At 34.0% G+C, this 20,770-nt stretch overlaps 1 protein-coding gene across 1 annotated transcript; it reads left to right on the forward strand.

Annotated features, from left to right (window-relative positions):
* The first annotated feature begins 308 nt into the window (after positions 1–308).
* Positions 309–4,859, forward strand: LOC117626664 (WD repeat-containing protein 25). The gene is made up of 4 exons (XM_034358456.1): positions 309–789; positions 1,001–1,168; positions 1,441–1,925; positions 4,204–4,859. The coding sequence occupies exons 1-4, from the start codon at positions 486–488 to the stop codon at positions 4,573–4,575; spliced, it is 1,329 nt and encodes a 442-aa protein (XP_034214347.1). The 5' UTR covers positions 309–485; the 3' UTR covers positions 4,576–4,859.
* Positions 4,860–20,770: the final 15,911 nt, after the last annotated feature.

A 20,770-nucleotide genomic window follows, 5' to 3' on the forward strand; every position in this document is an offset into this window, starting at 1 on the left:
TGTGGTATAGAAATGTGGGATCAAAATGTGGTAAGTATAGCATTACTCTAAAAGTATTTATCAAGAAAAATGCTAAGTTTACCACATTTTTTATACCACATTGTGTACCACCTCTGTGTATCACCTTTCTAATATATTAGCCTAACATTATTTATTTATCAATGCATTCGAGATCATATGTTTGACTCCCCCTCCCTCAACTATCGTTGAAGAAAATCACGGCCAACTGTGTTGTATTGTAAACTATAAACGAGTCTTCAAGATGCTTGAGCCCAACTTCAGTAAGGCTCTGCTCTCATATATTTGCTTACGAGCCCAAGGCATAAGTGGGTCTCCCTTGAAACAGTGAACAATCTTAACAAACACCTCAAAAGACCAATTGATTGAGCTGGTAAGAGTGGCCGCAGCTTCCACCTCGATGGCAGAGGATAAAAGGCAATGAGAATTTGAGAAGCAGCAAAGCTCCTGGATTTGAGACTTGAGACATGGATCTTCTCTGCAACGCATACTCAAACGCCTCAGACAACGAAGAAGAAGAAGAAGAATCAGCTAAACAACCCAGACCCGAAAACTTCACCCCCCCGAATTCGAAGCGGCTCAAACCCGTTAACCCATTTACACATACTAAAACTCAGAATCCTCTGTCGGGCTCAACCCAGTTCCCGGCCCGCCATATAGAAGCTCCGGTTCCTGGTAGATACGTATCCAAGAGAGAGCGCGCTCTCTTGGGTTCCCAACCGACCGCCCCCGACCCGAACCCGGATGCTTTGCTGCTGACGACCTCTCCTGGTACTTTGTTCTTTCCATTTGGAAATATTCATAAATTCACGTTTTTTTATTTATTTGTAGAAACTTAAGAACGTAAATTACTAAATTTGGAAGAAAAAGAAATGCTCATGACGGGTTCACTGAAGCTTTCAATGTCACATTCATTTGCATATTTGCATAGCATATGTGTATGGTATACTGTTGTAGTCAGTCATGTTGTTGTTGCTGGCAGTTTTTGGGAGTATTTCGGATTCTGATGTTCCTCGTGATATTAAGTCATTGTTCAGAAACAAAGCAAAAAAGGGTCGTGCACAGCTTGGCCAGATGCCTCAAAGAATGTCTGTGCCTCTAAGCAGACATACCAAAGCTGTTAATGCTGTACATTGGTCACCAACTCATGGTAAGCTCTGCTTGTTCACCAACTCTTGTATTGACACTTACCCTTTTGGATTAGTGGTCTTGTGGCACTGAATTTTGCTATAAAAATTGGTTCTTGGATGCCCTTATAATACTTCTGACGATTAAATTTATTGGTTTATTAATTTGAGTAGAAGGTTGTTTTGTCTATTGTTTAGATTAAATCCTTAAACAAGCAATATTCTATTTTGTATATGCCAGTTGCATTTCAAGCTCACTTGCCTTATTGATCTGTTCATTGGAGTTAGTCTACAGCTCATCTTCTTGCATCTGCTTCGATGGATCAAACAATCTGCATATGGAATGTGTGGAGCAGTGATCAGAAGGTAGCCCGTGTTTTGAATTTTCACAATGCTGCTATCAAAGATGTGAAATGGTCGGGGCAAGGGTTGTTTGTGCTTTCTTGTGGATATGACTCCTCATCAAAGCTAGTGGATGTTGAAAGGGGGATAGAGACTCAGGTTTATAAGGAGGATCAAGTTGTTAGTGTTGTTAAATTCCATCCTGATAATTTCAACCTCTTCGTTTCTGGGGGGTCCAAAGGCGGTCTGAGGTTGTGGGATGTTAGAAATGGCAAGGTGGTCCATGAATACATTCGAGGTCACGATCCCATCCTTGATGTTGAATTCACCATGAATGGCAAGCAGATTATATCGTCTAGTGATGTATCTGGACGCAACCTTAGTGAAAATTCTATTGTTGTTTGGGATGTTTCACGACAAGTGCCACTCTCTAATCAGGTAAGAGACTTCTTCCAGTTCTTGCTTCAATATGTGTTGCAAATGCAGTGTGTTTCATGTATTTATAAAAATTACATCCTTATGCAATTGATTACAGATATGGTTGCCCCTGCATATCCTGTTTATATATTGAGCAGAACTTGTATGTACATTAATTCTGCATTATCCTGTAAGAATTTGCATTCATCCTTGTAACGTTGTTTTATGGTCTTTTTGGAAATCCCTTCTATTTGACCTTTCTAGATTTCATTATATGTTATCATCTAGTCTTCTGTTCAACGCTTGTGAGACTTGGACCTGCCTATAATGAGTTAATTTGGTTAGCATGCATTGTATACTTAAAATGTAGATATAATACAAGGCCTTTTGTAATTATCTTCTTAATGATGAAAGAGATACTAAAGATGTTGGCTGCATCAGCTCATCTACGTGACACGATTCATGTTGAATATGTTGCACATAATCTGTTCAAGGGTCGTGTCGTAACTATAGAAATTTCCTATGTTAGGATCTCTCTCTTCTTTGGAGTCATAACACGTGCTTTTTGACATTTGAAATATTTATTAGTCAGTAGTTAAAATATTTTATTTTGTACTAGATTAGTGATCAGACTCATTTTGATTTTGATTCTGATTCCTGAAAGTTAATAAACATTTAAATTGGAATCATCATGATTCTGCTTCCAATTCCTGGTAGTTAGAAAAACTGACAATGCATCATTATGATTCCTATTCTGATTCCTTCTCCATTTGATTTCAAGTAAGTAAAGTAAATAAACATCATGATATGTGCTTGTTTAATGCTCAGAAGATGATAATTCTCTTTTGGCAGCAAAAAAACCATGGTTGTTGGCAAACGTATATTTCAGTATCTTTTAAATACATCAAGCTCATTGGATCAGAAAGAAGATGTAGTCTTATGAAATATTCAGACATGAAAATGAAGTTAGTTTTAAGTGATTCACACTAAATGTTAATTACTCATTTCTTTCTTTTTTCAAAGAAAGATTCTGTAGGATAGGTTTAATAATTTTGTTATGCAGGATTTGGTAGTACTATACATATCATAGGACCCATATTTTTTATTCTGATACTGAAGCATTAATGAGATCTTAATTTATTTTCTAATACTTTTCACTACGTAATGATTAGGTTTGTTTGATAAAATGCTTAAGGTTCAACTCGGATATTTCTTGTTGCTCAGTTGCTCTGCTTTCATCACTTGATAATGGTTCTTGCATGGACAGTTTTAATCTGATGTACTCATGTTGGACTCGGGCACTCATCAATTTTCCTTTTGGCACATTACCAAACAATTGAATAAGAATATTCTTGGACACATGTCTGATATAAACGATTCACAATTTGAAAAACAAACTTTTCAGTTTTAAGCATCCAGTGGATTTTCATTCTCATGGCAATACCTATGGAGTACAGAAGTGAAGGGTTTTGAAGCCTTTTTAGTCTATAAAATATAATATAATTATTATAATGTAAATTTTGTGTGTCATCATTTATAATTTGAATAGTGTATCGAATATCAATTGACTTCATTCAAATAGGTAATATTCAAACGACTTAGTTTTAATTCATTATGTCATAGAAAACATGTTTTGGCAACTTTTAGTCAGCTCTCATTTTTATAAGTCTTCTTAAATGTGGGTTCCATCACGTCAGGGATATTGATGATAAACTGTTGAAAGTAAGAAACAGTAAATGTTCAATACTTCAGAGTAAGCTCAAACTAGAATTGTTGTACATTGGCTTTTGAATTTTCTCTCAAAAGAGCAATGGTTGAGGGTAGTATATTGTCCTTCAGATAATAATCTTTCTAGAGTAGGATTAAAAAGCTTTTGTTAGCCAATATTGTAAATCATGCAGGTCCATGTACCATTTCCATTTACCTTTGAGAGAAATTGGTTTCAACAGTGGGGTGCTAACATTGCTACTAGTGAAAGAAACGTATGATCAAAATTTGAAAGCAATATTTGTAATCGAAACCATAGAACCTAATCGTAGGCAATTGCATAGTAGCTATTATGAGATTAAATTTGCTATGCAATATCAATTGAAACATTGCTCCATGCTGCTCCCTTTTTTGTTGATGTATCGTTTTTATGGTGTGTTTACTGTATCCACATTTGTGATCATTAATCCGTTTTTCTGCTATCTGTTCGACCATTTTTCTGCGACATGTTCGATCATTAATCACGTAGCTTCATGCATGTTCCATTCCCTTAGGTTGAGGTCCTATAAAACTGATATTCCCTCTGTATCAGGTTTATGTGGAAGCCTACACATGTCCCTGTGTGAGATGCCACACATTTGAACCATTTTTCGTTGCCCAGTCAAATGGTAATTATATTGCAATCTTCTCTTCAATCCCCCCCTTCAAGCTGAACAAGTACAAGAGGTATGAAAGCCATGGGGTATCAGGATTTCCCATTAAATGCGTGTTTAGCGTGGATGGGGAAAAGCTAATCTCGGGCTCCTCTGATGGTTCTATATACTTCTACGACTATAGGTCTTCTGAGCTTGTCAGAAAAATCAAGGCATATGAGCAGGCTTGCATTGACATTGCTATCCACCCCAGCATACCTAATGTGATTGCTTCATGCAGTTGGAATGGAGAGGTTTCAGTGTTTGAGTAAGATGGTCCGTATAAACTTTCTTCCTTACAAGGCAGTCTTTGATTGTCTAAGAAAGAGATCAGTGATGTTGCAAGCAATTTCCTACATGTAATAGCCAAGAGGAATTGGCGCTGAAAATTTGAATGAAAAATTAAAAAGGAGAAAAATGTGGAATTGAATTTTTCTCCTTTTTTGCGTTTGCTTTCTTCCAGAAATTCTCCTATGCGGACGCATGTATTTTCTACTACCCCTCCCTCATTTCCTCCCCCACACGATAATAACATGCGGACGTCATGATGATATAATAACTTTGCTTTCTTCTCCTATTGATTTTATTTTGTACTTCTAAACTACTTGTCTAGGATTTGAATTATTATATTGTTCCTTCTTACCCCTAGGGATTGTGAGTTCATTTATCCTATTGTAGATCTTTTATCCTATAAATTAGGCTCCAAAAAAGGCCATGTCCCACTACACATTGCACATCAGACATTTATTAGTGTTTGATAAATGTGGATTTGGAGCTCCGCAAAGTTCTACTTTTCTTTAAAACTTTAAGGATATGATTTGTGAAAGTGCTGAAAATTTTATCATGTCTGAGTTGACACCAATGAATTAAAATCATGTATTGTTCAATCAAAGAGGCCATCATAAATCACAATTAATGTAAAAATTGCCAATTCATGACAAATATCATCCTCATTGTTGCAAGATGCCGTGTTACGCACTAGCAAGCAAACTCAGCAGCGATTTGGTCTACATATCAGTTAAACTATCACTTTCGCCTTGTGGCATGCCTGTCAATGCAAATCAATGAACCCATTTGACACCACCTTCACTTTGTGGCACAACTCATTGAGCATGCTTTTTTGAGCCTCCTTTTTTTAAGGGTTGGGATTCAATGAAATTTGCTTCTGTCATCACTGGCCCTCACCGTGAAGAAAAACTTAAATACCCTATAGTGACGAAGTGTGTGAGTTGTTTACTTGATGAATGTTGTAGACACATATGTTTCATTTCTCCGTTACGTGAAAATTTTAACTCGTATTTTTTAGGGTTGCGATTTCATGAAATTTGATTTGTCATCATTGGCCCTCAACATAAAGAAAAACTTACATACACCATAGTGACGACGAGTGTGTAGGGTTTTTACTTGATGTGTGTTGTAGAAAAATGAAACGTGTGTTGTAGAAAGATGTTTCATTCATCTGTTACATGGAAGTTTTCCTCTTGACATAACTGCCAAGGTAAATGCATAGACATTAATTAAGTCCTCAAAGACGGATCAATTGTTGAATTTGAGAGAAGAAACAAAGTCTATATATAATAAACAAGAAACTTTGCTTAATCTAGGATGAATGTTGAGGAGGATTTTGAATCAAATAAATGACGGTGTTGAAGGCGGTTCATTGCTGTTAGGTATGGAGCAATCTGGCAATGGTGCAGTTGATAGCAATGTCTAGGTGCTTCTAACTTACACCTACCATCAAAGAACAGAAATATGATTCGATTAAGAGGGGCTGTGTGGGGGCAAACTCAAAACTGTGCTTTTCCTCATCATCCACCTCCCTTTCATGAAAGGAGGGGGAGAAGAGAAGAGAAGGGGGGGCCAAAAGGAAACTAAACAAGACACAATTATGCAATTGCCTTTTTCATTCTTTATGGGGGTCAATTTGCAGGGGGACATAACACACCACTTCTCTCCCTTTTTAGATGCATTTGCAAATGGGACCAAGCCCCTATAAACCCCTATCTTTCAACACCACCTCAGAAACACAAACACACACACACACATACACAGAGACAGACAGAAGAAGCACAAACCCATAAGAAAAAACCAACCAAAAAATTCTCCCCAAATTCAATATAAAATTATTAAACAAAATCAAAAGCATGCTTATATCTCCATTTTCCATAGCACTATCCAGACACACCAGCAATTCTTCAAAACATTCATGGTCCACATGCAACCCCCTCTTAAAACTGTTTCTATTGGAAAATATGGCAGCTAACCCTAATCCCATTTAAAGCAAAGGAACACATTCATACAGCCTACTTGCCCATCTGCATTGTTTATTTTCAACCTTCATATGAATATGCTCCCCACCTTACCTGGTCTCAAGCACCCAATTTTCTCTCTCTACAATCTTATTTCTCTCTTTTTATTAATTGTCACACCATTAATCCATAAGCATATGGGAAAAGCTAAAGCTATAGCTAAAAAGTTAGAAGCTGAAAATGGGAAGCTCAAGTATTTTTTTGCCCCTACTCCTCCACAAGTCCATATGACTGCAATCATTATCTAAAAGAGATACTTCCTTTTGATAAAAAGTATATAAATAATTTTTATAAAAAATTATGTGTACTTGTGGTCAAGCGGGTCTTCGCACCATGAGGCCCCCGCCAGCCTGCCTCTATAGGGACATGAAACGATGGGCTGAAAGGTTTTACCTAAGCCAATTGATCTTTAGGATTGGACATGAACTTCATGGTCCTAATCAAATTGATGCTTTTGCTTTTGATTAGGGAACAAAAAACAAAATTATAGGGAATCTAAGTTCATGCTTAACGATGCATAATCGTTGCTTTAGAATCACAACCCCTCCCCCACCCTTTCACCCTCCTTCATTATTATTGTTTTTTTATTTTAATATAAGCAATAGTCTAAATTTTACAAAGAGATTAAGGGTAGAACTATGAATTTTTTAACAAGTAGTCTAGCTAAAATTATTAGCTTAAAATCTAGTGATTTTTTTTTTTTTTTGGGTACTTACAATTTCTATAGTCTTTCTAGAAGTAAAAATAAACATTAAATCATATAAATCACGTTAGTTCATAGCTCCATTGACTAAGTTCCAACAAGCTTTATTATATAAAAATACATATTAAATGCAATCTAAAAACACATATTATCAAAATAAAAATATGTTCAACAATAGAATTGTAAGTGTATCTATTTTAGTGTGTATTTTTATTGCTTGGCTGCAATTAAATTCATAAACAAAAATATATATTTTTGGACTTTATTAAGTTAATATATACTGGGCTAATATTTAAAACAAATTAAAAATGTAGGTTTGATGGAGAGAAACCCTAGCCCATTCTTTCCCAAAAAACACTCCTAGAGCCGTTTTCAATTTGAGGGTGGGGAAGCCACTGTTCCTCCCCTATCCCCTCTTCTCTTCTTCCATTCTCCTCTTTTCTTCATTCTTCTAACTGGGTTACATCCCACTCTAGTCCTTAACGTGATTCTACCAGTGAAGAAGATAGGATTTTCTCATGCACCTATTATCAAAGAATCATGAGAATTTAAAGCTCTACAAGTCAAAAAAAATTTTCCATTGAACTAAATCTCGTCTCGTTAATTATCTTTTTGTTGCATTTCTTTATGGATATTTGTGATCTATCTTGTCAAGTTCTTGTTTCTGTTTTCAACTTTAGATAAATGTTTATCCTCTCCTACATGCTAGACCATAATCAAAATGTTTTATTTTCGACACAAAGCGTAACATATATCGATATCACCAACCCCTCTTCCAATCCTGGCCTTGAAAAGTAGCCGACAGACTCATATTTATTGGCCATGTGATTTGTGGCCTCAACCAATTTGGTTGGTTCTTCTTTTTCTTTTCTTTTTTTTTTTCTTTTGTGCTCACAGTTGGATCAAGAATTGTAATATATTTGGAAAAAACGAACCAATCATGATTTTGTTAAATGTCGTGTTCTCCCCAATTAGGAAGTATTCCTTATTAGGCCTTGTGTTGTAGCAGCTATTTATCTAGTGATGATGGCTTTTAGTTCATTTTTATGTAATTAAAATAATTAAATCTCTTTCTTCATTTGAAAACAATAATAAAAAAATAAAAGTCCCTTTCTTCATGTCGTAGAATGCCCCAAACAGACATGACAAACATGATTAATTTTAACCTAAACCGCTCACTAATTAGACAAGAATTTCTATTTTTCTAGTGGCAATGATATCCTGAAAAGCTAAAGCCAAGATTATGTCACCGGTTGACGCCAAGGTCTACAAAAGCTGAGTCCAGCTAGAATCCAGTTTAATTGGAAATTTTCTTCATTTCAGCTTTTCCCAGACTGCTTTTTTCCCGAGCACTACACACAGGTAGCTGAATTATTGAATAGTAGCACTGTTCATGCATAGATTGCTTGAAATTCTAGTCAACTGGATATCTCTCAGCTTAGGTGATAGCTAGGTATAGGTAGGTCTACTGTTCCCAGGGCAACGATATCTTATCTTAACATAAAGATTGCTAGCTGGCCTCAAAAATTAAGCAAAATTCTAGACAATGTGACGTGATATCAATTATCAACAGAATTACGGGGTTAAAGCAAATATAATGTCCAAACGGTAATAACGTCTAAATGTTATATATATATATATATATATATATATATATAATATTTTCTCCCAACATAAAAGAACGGTTTCTAAGGCTGCATGTAATGGTAATAGTCTGCTAACAAGATCTGATTATGATTATAGGTACATTATTATGAATATATACGTAGTATAAACAATGTACCTATAAAAATATATACACTTATAATAACGTATCTAAGTGCATAAGGATAAAATTAAAATATAATATAATAGATGTGAACTTTTTACATGACATAACGATTATTAATTGAAAATAACAACATAGTGTCATCCTCATTGCAACCAAGATTTTCTCAACGTCCACTTATTTTGAATTGTTCGACCAGGTGGGATTGACTTACTCACATCAGCATCATGAACAGTGTCCCCTTATTTTTGGGGCACTTGACCGACAGGAGTGCACAAACAGCTAGCTTTAGCCCTAGTGGATAAAGACTCTTTACAAGCCTAGCCTATTGCAACAAGCCCCATAACCACCATCCATCCATCATCCGTAGACCATCAAGGTGAAGCTCCCATTTCTCTAACCAGTAAAATCACTCTCTCTATCAGATGAAAGTGAGAGATTGATAGAGATAAAGCGAAAAAGCCAACATTTCTTGTTATGTCATGCAATCGTTCCAAAATTAAGGTCATGGATAATGCGATCATATATATCTAATTCAAAATGTCAAAGGGTGTCTGGTGGCTTTGCTGAAAAAAGATAGGCTACTTAGTTAGACCAACACGAACCCTTATGTGTAGACATACTCGCCTAATCATCATTTTTTGAATAATATTTTATCGCTTTTCCTTCAAAAAAAAAATAGTCAAAGGGTGTCGATTAGTTCTTTGTGAAAGTGGACACATGGTGCACTGTTGTGCAGTGTGTTGTCAAAACTTGGTTTGGGTCATGCATGACGTGGAGGGCATTGCATCATGTGTTCTGTATAAAGGTAATTAGCTATAGGGTGTAGATTTCATTTTCTCGTTTAAATGATTTCTATTTTGCTCTGGTTTCGATGTTCTTTATTTGTTTCCTTTTTATGCATGTGATTGAATGAAATGAAGGGCATGCTGGTACAAGCCAAGTACTGGAGTTGAGCTACTCGATCGATGTCCCTTCCATTTTACCTTTCTGCATATGATCATGAATGATCTTGTTGTCGGCCAATTTTGCAAATTACTTCCTGTGTCGGCGAGAAAAGGAGATAAGATCACTACTAAAAATATATATATATAAGAACATAAAAATTACATGTTAATCTTCTTTCTATATAGTCACTAATTAATCTAATCTAATGGTTATGTAAACAGTTGTTTCCCAATTAGGATAAACCAGAAAATGCAATAAAATGCAAGTAAGAATTAGATAATATCAAAATATTTGGAGTGTCTACTATTGTGTAAGTAGACTTGTTCTTGTTAGCAAGTTTTGGTAGATCAATTAGCACCTATGTTGCATGGATATGAATACGAAATAGAAATTATAAATCTTTGTTCATGCACTATGAAAATTTGTCATCATACATCTCCCATTAACTCTACTTGTCATCACTATTTTGCTCTCATTATCTTCATGTGTAAATAATACAATCTCTGTAATTTCAAACTAACGAGATCACTCTTTCAGCATCATGCTATTTAGATTTGGTTATGTGTTAGAAATAAAGTCCTTTATTTCAAAAAACATATATACAATCTCTACAATTTCAAACTAATTTTGAGTTTTCTATAACTCGAGTAATTTTTGGTTTGCATAGTTAGAGCATCTTCAATAGCCTCTTTAACAACTTTGGGATGTTCAAATAAGTGAGACACGTCATAAAAGGCCTCCCCAAAGAACCTTGTTAAACTCAGTCATCAAAGTTACAACTTATTTTTCTCTTCAGGACTGGTAAGTTGACCTTGCCTCTTCAAACATTTAATTTTACTTTGGAAAAACAAAACATACCTTGAAAATGTTAAAAACATGCATTTTTCTTTTCTTTTCACACAATAAATTCATAGACATTTTGCACATTTATTCATATTTTTCATTCTTTTCTATGATATTGCATTAATTGAATTGAAGAGTCTGTTGGAGCAAAAATTATTCAAGTAGCAAATAAACCTTTTCAAATTACCATATAGGTCAACAAACTTTAATTTAAATAGTTTAATTTGCTGCTACTACTCTCTTAGTGTCACAATACTTTTAACCCAGTTTTGTCTAGATAAGGAAGCACAAATCTTTTAACCTAGTTTTGTCTAATCGAGATCCCCAAAAAGTCCAAAGGAAAAAAGAAGAGAAAATAAAATGTAGCCTAATATGTACAAATCAAGCTGCCACCGTGCAATTGACATTTGACAGTTAAACCTTAATTTGCCCATTGTCCTCCATAACTCGAAGATTTTATTGCAACCCTAGCCTAGGCCTACACAATTTGAACCACACAACTTGTATGCCTATGCTTTCATTATGGATGACATGGTGATATACACATGCTTTAAATATCCCTGTCATAATTAAGACAACAATACACACAAAGTCAAGCATGACATGACACAAACACGTTTGATGTAATGGCATCACCAACAAAAATAACTAATGATAATGTGGGAGAAGAAAATCATTCCCCTCTTCTTCTTCTTCTTCTTCTTCAGTTCTTCTTCAGTTCTTCTTTCCAAGTAAAAATATATGAGAGAAACTATATATATGACATCTGTTTTATCAGAAATATCTCATACCATTTCCAACAGATGCAATTAGGGTTTTCAGGCTAATAATATTGGGCCCAAGTAGGGTCAGAAAAGCTCAGGGTGCATTTCAGTTGGGGTGTATATATACATATATGTGGGTTAAAGATTGGAGACAGACAGTAGGAGTGGAGGAAATTCAGTTTGAAGACTTGTTCTACAAACTTTCGATGTGCCACATTTTTCCTGTTTCAAACATGTTTCACAAGCCTCATCATTTTGTTACTTGATTACTTTTTCACCTGAGAAGATAAAAAGATTCCAATCTCACCAATAATTCAACAAGGTAGGGCTGCTGCTCATCAAACCCACAAGCATTAGGGTCCTCACCCCATCATTACACCAATAGGAAAGTTTTGCTGAGGTTTTGATTCTTAGTTTCCTGTGGGCAGGGTTCAAAAGCCAAAAGAACTACCCAACCTATTCAGAAGAACTTCAACGTTAATTACCCGTGACCTCCGACCCATGCCACTGCCACCATGTAATGATCATTCAAAGATGGAAATGTGCTCAGAAAATATTAAAATCATGCATGCACAATCTCCAATGCAACTAGTGTAAAATGTAACATAAAAAGTTACCTCAAGTGATCTACCATGGCATGTTAATCCGAACCCAAAAGTTTTGCATGTGATTAAGTAATAGTTTACCCAGATTTTGCATCAAAATTTGAATCAGTAAAAATTAGCTTGCTGGTGTACTTTATTTGAATAATCATTGTAGATAGCTATATAGCTAGTTAATTAGTTAAACCCAAAGTATTAAGGCAGCATGATCCTGGCTTAACGATACCGTAATTATTCCTTTTGTGTATGTTTGTGCTGTCAGTGACAAATTTTTCCATGTTCCACCCAAAGGGCAGCATGATATTAGGGACCACAATATGGGTCTCTTAAAGTTAATCATTTCTTAAAAAGCTGTTAAACCAAAGATTTAGGCTTTCTATGTTATCTTTGCTGGAAATTTGGTTTTTATACTTACTTTTTTTTTTTTTTTTTTTCTGCCTTGCAAAGAAGATATCTTCATCATGTAAACATATAATATATATGTATATATATATATGTATGCCCCACAAATTGTAAATATACTACCATCATTGATCAATGTGTATGGCTGTGCATGCACATTTTTAATTTGCACTACGTTGAGGTTGTACATGTGCATGAAAGAATGAATATATATAAACCGACCAACTAATGTCTCACACAAAACTAAATTATCTTATGCTTTGTTGCCCTAAATACCAATTGCCTCAATCATCTAAATTAATTATTGAATTCCTATTATTTGTGATCATTTTGTTAGCCATGCAATTGGTGTATGTTGAGAGCAAGAGATAGGATTAGTCTTTTTTTTTGAATGCAAGTGATAGTCTAAACTACAAACGAAGGTGGATTCTCACACACACACACACACACACTACCAATCACTGGTCTTGTAAAGAAAGATCATTTTTCACTGGGTTAGACCTTGTTGGCATGGCACTAATGGCTAGTCTTTCATAGTTTTATCTAATGTATTTTATTGACGTCAAGGCAGCAATATTGAGGACTTCAACTAGATCGAGTTATTACTCCATATTACTCCTTGAATCAAGAAATGTTGCCCCTTGAATATTACCCACAATTCAGCTATGAAGCTTCTAGTTGGTGTTGCCTTTTTATCTCTTATGAGAATTGAAACTAAAGCATGTCGTGAAAAACGAAGGTGAAGTAATTGTAGATCACAACAACAAATCCCAATGATTTATGTGAGTAACGATTCAAACCAATAAACAATAAGGACATGCTAGCTATCCCGTATTCCAATTGTATCCATCTTGGTTTCACAAAGCCTATCCCAAATTCCAATTTGGCAGTGTCTTTTAAGTTGCTTCGCGACAAAAGTTTTTTTTATTTATTTATTTAATTTTATAAAGGTACCATAATAAGTTGACCAACAATTTAAAATTGATGGTCCAACAATTTTTCACGTTCAATGGTCTCATAATTACATAGCTATAAATCAAACAAGATCATGCAAGTGATAAATTTAACTTCATTGGTCACGCATTTAAACTTATAATTCCAATATTAGGATTTGGGGTTTAGGGTATTAAGGCCCTCTCTAGTAATGGAGAGCTAAATATAGCCCACTTATAAAATATATTCCATTATCTATAGTTTTTTAAGGAATAATGTTGGGTTATATTTTTATTGTCTCTAGCAGTGCAAGACTAAACCATAACTCCTTAATATTTTATTAATTTTTAGTATATTCTTTAAATATATTAGTTAATTTAATTAAACATGCATCATCATAGGTCGATACGCTCTTGTACCGGAAACAACATCCTACAACGAGATCTTGTTGCACATCTTTGGGTCAAACCAGCGCTATAAATTGAGTCATGTTCGTGGTATTTTGTGGCTTTTTTCTGAATTTTTAATAAATTGAGTCATGTTTGTGGTTTTAGAAAAATTTAGTCATCTTGTTTTCTGAATTTGCAATAAATTGTTTTAGAGTCTTTCTTTTCATGTATGGTGTTTTGTGGCTTGTTTTTAGAATTTGTAATAAAATTGACAATTAAACATCAACAAAAAAAAACAATAACTAAAACATTAATTTAAAAACAACAACTAAAATATTAATTTAAAAAAATAATAACAATGTATTAATTTAAAAACAACATAAAAACTTAAAAAAGATGACAATGAAGGATGAAAATAATGTGGGAAATTAGATAGAAGGATAAAAAAAATGTGGGAGATTATGTAGAAATGAGGTTGGTATTTATAGACAAAATTTAGATTTTTTTTTAAAATAAAGAAAAAACCAATTTTTTGGATTTTTTGAAAAAAATTAATAATGGCTAATTGACGTCAGAAGATGTTGGAGTTTTGCACGGAGCCGTTGCATGTTTTTGGAAAAATAATAATAATAATAAAAGGATACAACCCACCCAAAGAACCAAGCCTGAACCATAAATCCGAAATTTGGCCCAAAATTTGGCCTCTTCGGCTTGCTAACTAGGTTTGGTATAGTTACATGGCATATTTAGCCTATTTACGGGATATAACTTTTAGATGTGAAAAAGTTAAATTCACGAATTTAACCTACTGCTGAAGATGATTTGACATAGTCAGGATTAATTTATAAGGAGATGACACACCTCCAACAAGGTCACATCTTCTTAATATGATCAAACATAACTAGATAACGAGCCTTTTGAATTCATGTGAATCAAACATAATATCAAATTCAATTAAGTGCATATGAGCACTACTAGAGTAAAGATTAGTTGACATGGGTTTGATTATTGACCTATGTTATATAATAGAGTAGGCATATTAATATACTTTGCACAGTCACGTCTTTTGATTATGGTGATTATTATTAATAATAAAATACACCAAAACAATACTTATATATATATATATATGTGTGTGGATGTCAAAAAGGTCAACGGTCAAAGATTTGCATTACTGTCTTTGTCTCCCACACAGGCACCACTCCATAGCTTGTACGTATTTATTTTATTTACACACTCACATCCGTTGGTGTAAAACATTAACATAACATAATAACATTCCCCAAAACTCTTCACACACCAAGCACTATGCGTCCCACTTGGGCGCGGCCCTACCTGCTTCCTCGGTGCACTCGCCTCCCCCCAATTTCTCCTCTCCTCCACCAAATGCCCCCGGTGGGTCCTACCTCCTCCAATGGCTTAAAAGCTTCATCACATTTTCCCACCATTATTTTTTTCATCTTGCTTGGTTCCTGGCCGTCCGATCATATTACCGGTCGGGGGCTTGACCAGTCAATGTGTCGCTGCGTGCGACACGTTAATCTTAGATTAGGCCCAAAAGAGTGGACAAGCGACGACTCAGGTGGGGCGTTGACACGTGGTCACCTCCAGACATTCTCGCTGGACTCTATTCTGCTGACATGGCGCTCACGTCAGCTCCACAGACCTTTTTTTTTTCCTTTCCTTTTTTTTTTTTTTTTTTTTTTAAAATCTTAAAATTTCTTCTCCCAACAAGGTCTAACCTTGACTCAGAGATTAGTAATCTTAGATTCAAATCTCCATAACAACAAGATCTCTCTTTGTAGGTTAGCTATTGCTTATATTCAAAAAATCTTTAAAAATCTTTTTTTTTTTATCATAGAGTTCTTCCGATATATACATTTACAACTACTATATCCTAGTCATATACCTGCCTACTTTTAAATATTTACTGAAAACCTAAATTTAAAATAAGTTGACATGTGAGATAGATTTGTCCTAGTATTATTAACTAAATTACATTATATGCCACCTACCTTCATATTTTATTTATAATTTCTTTTCAAGCATGTCATTAATTACCCAATTATAAGAATAATACTAGTCTTACCATATTTCTATACCACAATTCTATACCAAATGATGTGGCATCTGATGTGTACATACCACATCAGCTAATTAATGTGATTATCACCTTTTTATTTTTTATTAAAATATACTTTATTGATTGAATTGATGTGACATATGATATGGACATGCCACATTATATGGTATAGAAATGTGGGATAAAATTATGGTAAGCATTACTCTAATTATAATTAATATTTCATATTAATAGCATATGAATAACCTCATTTATTTTGGTTGGCATTCCCTCAACACATCGCCAATCTCTAACAAACAAACAAAAAATCTCTAAATTACATATCCAATAAATAATGTACCTATAAAAACTATAACTATGTATATAATATAGGTACTTTATTTAAAAAAAATTTAAAAAAGATCCATTACTTTGTAATTGAAATTTCTGTAAAAAAAATTTATGAATTAAAAATAGGTACATTATTTACCACAAAAAAAAAAAGGTTTTTTTTTTCTCAGAAAATAGGTAAGTTGTGCAATTGAAATTTCTGCACATTTTTTATTTAAAAAAATAGGTATGTTATTTATAGGTACACAAAATAGGTATATTTACAAAAGATATGTAAAAAATAGGTATATTATTCATTTTAAAAAATAGGTACAAATAATAGGTACATTATTTTATGCTACAACATGATAGTTATATGAATGTTTCTTCATAAATTCAATAGGCCCTAAACGTGAATTTTTTAGATATTGAATAATTTGTTTTTAAAAGAACAAACTTACCCTAAAAATTCCTAAATTTAAGCCAACTTAAAACACCATTTTCCTATCTAAAAAAACACCATTTGAATATTAATGATATTGAATTGCAACAAATATGTTCAAAGTATATTTAGCACAATCAATGGAGAAAAAAACAATTGCAAATACGTAGGGGTATTTTGGGAATATGAAAATTAAAATAAATCAAATTTTGAGATTGTTAAGGTAATTTGATGAGGTGGATCCTAATCATGAGTTTTTACTTATAAAAAATGGGTTTTATTAATGGGTCATGCTAGGGAGACCAACTTTAGATACCAGCTTGTGTACCATCTCTCTAATAGAGGTGGAGCCCACCAATACAATGGGTCTCATACTCTATTAGAGAGATGGTACACAAGCTGGTATATAAAGTTGATCTCCCTAACATTTTCCCTTATTAATATGAACAAAAAGTGATGGATTGCGGTTAAAAAAAATTCAATTTAAAAGGGGTAAGCCAAATTTACTATTTATTGTATACAGGATTTCTTCTTCTTTATAAGAAAAGGTTTCATATTTTACCCTTTTTTCTTTATATTTCAATGAAGATAAACAAGAGTTTAACTTCTACCATAAGTATGAAAATATATGTGCTCAACTTGAGCTGTAAACAAACTTCATACTTTTGTGTAGGATGGGACTAATTAGAAAGTGCTTCACAAATGATTTGGCAGCTTGATTAGAATGCAAAAAATGACAAAACTATTTGGTTCTGCACTTTACTTGGTCGTGGTGATGCTCTTAATAGAAAAGGTTTAACTTCATTTATTTTCTTCTTATAGAAATGTTCTACAACTTCAACAATAAGCCTCCCTATTTCTTGTCGCATTAAAAAAAAAACTATATGCCCTTATATGATATAAAAAACAAAACTATAAGCCCTTACGTGGCTGTGTTTGGGACTATTTTAAGAATCACTTTTGCTGGCTTTTTTTAGAATCACATAAGAAAATTTATGTAAAGCGTAAGTGCTTTATATATATATTCATATGGAAGCACTTGGATATGTGTTTTGCCAAAAAGTACCGAGTTATACTTTAACCTTAAAGCTTGAATTATCAAATTTGTGTACAATAATATGTCAGTATACATATCAATATCTTACTTATTAAAAATAAATGAAGTTCAAAACGGATAAATATTTGAATAAATAAAACATCGTAATATCGCTAAAGGGTCCATAATTCAATAGTAAGGACATTTGCCTCGAGATCATTGGTCTCATGTTCTAACTTTAATGACGCCTCCCCCCTCCCCCTTCCAAATTTTGACAAAAAATAAATAAAAATGTTGTCGACCCTTGCTTGTTTGAAGTATAAAGGCAATGAGTTAAAGTCAAATGAAAGCAATATTGTCAAAATGGTCCCCTAGGCATGGCATTGCGTGTGGTATGAAGTATTATCTTTGACCTGGAGATTTACCTTGTAATTTTGGTTTTGTTAGGTATAGAATGTTATGGTTGATTACTACTAAACCCTAAAGTTCCATGTATTTTTTCTCAGTGTTTTTGTGCCTTCCTTATAATATCTACTTAGAAATCATTATCACTGTCATTTTAATTTGCAAGCAACAAGTGGAACCCATATATTTTCTTTTAAGAACAGTCAAAACCCCCCTCCCCCCCCAAAAAAAAAGAAAGATATTTTGTATAATGTTCCAAACAACCTTTTATTTTTTATTTTTCTTTCTTTGTTTCTTTTATTTTCAATAAATAATTATAGGCAGCTAAATTTGCTTTCGTCCTTATCTTGTTTAAACAAAAGTACATAAAAAAAACAAAAAGATTACCAAAACCTTAAAGAAAACATGTAATTAAAGTACACAAGATGAAATTATTTTCTCACTACATTTGGCATTGGAAAAAGTTAAGTCGTCCTTGATGTCTGTGGGTGCGTGCATCCTCTTCTTTTCCCCTTTATAGGAGCAAAGAAATCATGTATGCCAAAGTGCCAATGTAAACATGGCAATTGCTCTCCAAACAACTCATGTTATGATTAGAAATTCTCCCCAAATTTGCAAGGGAAGATGAGCCTTTTCTGGCTTTGCCGTCTCATGCCCACTAAGCTGTTTTGTTTTTATACTTACATATATGAACTTCCATTATATCATTCTACTTTAGTACTAATTGGTATGAATGTATCTTGAATGAGAGTCTGTTTTTTCCCACCCACTCTTCTAAGGATTAGGTTAAGTTTGCTTTTTTATACTTTTGTTTGTATTATCAAAAATTCAACATTCTTAAATTATCACTTTCAAAAGTAGTATCACGCTTTTACACATGTCGAAATACACATATCTAACGATACCGAATTGTCCTATATATTACAATGCTCCTAATCCTTGAACACGATGACAAACATTACGTCTCTGGAGATATATCTACAAATATATTTTACTAAATTAAGATTATCCAATGTAATAAGGATGGGAGTAAGGAAATTTCTTATCTTAATGTGAATTAAGATCATCCAATTGTAGCATCCAACTATCCATTGGGTTGAGCTTAATTAATACCCAAATTTCATTACCACCGCCCATAAATTTATTTTTATTTTTTGGCCCTGAAAATTAACAGAGATTAATTAACTCTAAAATAACAATCTTAATTCTTGCATGATTTTGCAACGTTGGACTAGTTTCAACCGAAGAAGTGGTGCCAAACACACTCCCACAGAGTGAGTACGTCAAGGCACAGGCACTGAACCTCCAAGCAAACACGTGTCGACAAACCAAGTTGGCAGCCAGCTGGGTGGTCCCACTTGGATACTTGAACAAGTAACCCCAAATAATTTTTACCGTACACAAGGCCACACACTATTCTTCTCCCTCCTTAATAAACTCGCGATTCATTGACTTAAAAATATCACGTTCATCTCGTGGTTACGCCGTTTTCCAACTTGGTTTACCGGGCAAGGAAGAGATATTTAATTGGCTGCCGGTATTTTGTGAAACATCGCGCGCATGAAAAGAGTGTACTCACCGCGGGTTTACCGGATATTGCCGGTTTATAAATGGTTTAGTTTTATAAACTCCAGTGGCTTTTAAACGCCTTGAGAAGGTGGCTTCTAATTCTAAATGTGTTTGTGTTGTATTGTAATTAGCTCTGGCTATTTCCGTTTTTTCCTTGTACGGCAAGCCCACCTTTGGTTGTGCTTGTGCGCTTCTCCCCACGACAAGGAAAAATAAAAGGAGGGGTTTTAAAAAAAAAAAGGGTTAAAACCTTGAGCTTGCAAAAGTCAAAATTGATATGGAAGGAGATGATTCATTTTGAGATTTAGTTAGTGGGGTTTCCATGAGACAATGGAATTGGCCAATTGGGTATGGGATATTGGTTTACAAGTCTAGACTTGGAGAGCTACTTGATAGGAAATTGCTTCACTTTTCTTTGGATTTTTTCACCTTGATATTTATGTTGATGATAATGTGAGGGTGTTTCTGTTACGTGCTAATACTGTGTGACACAACAGTTGAGTTGAAAAAAATAATTACGTGTCTTCAAATTTAGCGATAAACTTTTGTTATTTAAATAGACATTATATCTCAATACTGTCTCGTGAAAAGAGCAAAGTTTGATAAATTTTTCTGATAAATTGACATGTTATAAATTCATGCTCTTAATTGAATGTATGATGCTCATTACCAGTATAATTATGTGACATGTCAGATAAGATATCCAATACTACTAACCATAAAACTTATGACCCAAAAAAAAAAGAAAAAAAGAAAAAGAGCATAAAACTAGTATATTGGCGTTGAATGCATTGAAACTCCATGTTTTTATTTATGTGTGAAATGAGGATGTTCAGAAAAGGAAAACAAAATGATACCAAGGTTGCATCTTTACACTTATGCCCTTCATAATATTGCTCTGTTTACTTTCTAATCCCTATAGCCTATAGGTGAAGCAAAGCCACCTCCATTTCCCTGCTCTA

Source organism: Prunus dulcis, chromosome 4 (assembly GCF_902201215.1).
Source record: "Prunus dulcis chromosome 4, ALMONDv2, whole genome shotgun sequence".
In the NCBI taxonomy this organism is placed as follows: domain Eukaryota; kingdom Viridiplantae; phylum Streptophyta; class Magnoliopsida; order Rosales; family Rosaceae; genus Prunus; species Prunus dulcis.

Coding starts and splice junctions, on each gene's coding strand:
- LOC117626664 (XM_034358456.1), top strand. CDS start 486: ATGGATCTTCTCTGCAACGCATACTCAAACGCCTCAGACAACGAAGAA. Junction 1,169..1,440: donor ACATTGGTCACCAACTCATG/GTAAGCTCTGCT, acceptor GTTAGTCTACAG/CTCATCTTCTTGCATCTGCT. Junction 1,926..4,203: donor AAGTGCCACTCTCTAATCAG/GTAAGAGACTTC, acceptor CCTCTGTATCAG/GTTTATGTGGAAGCCTACAC.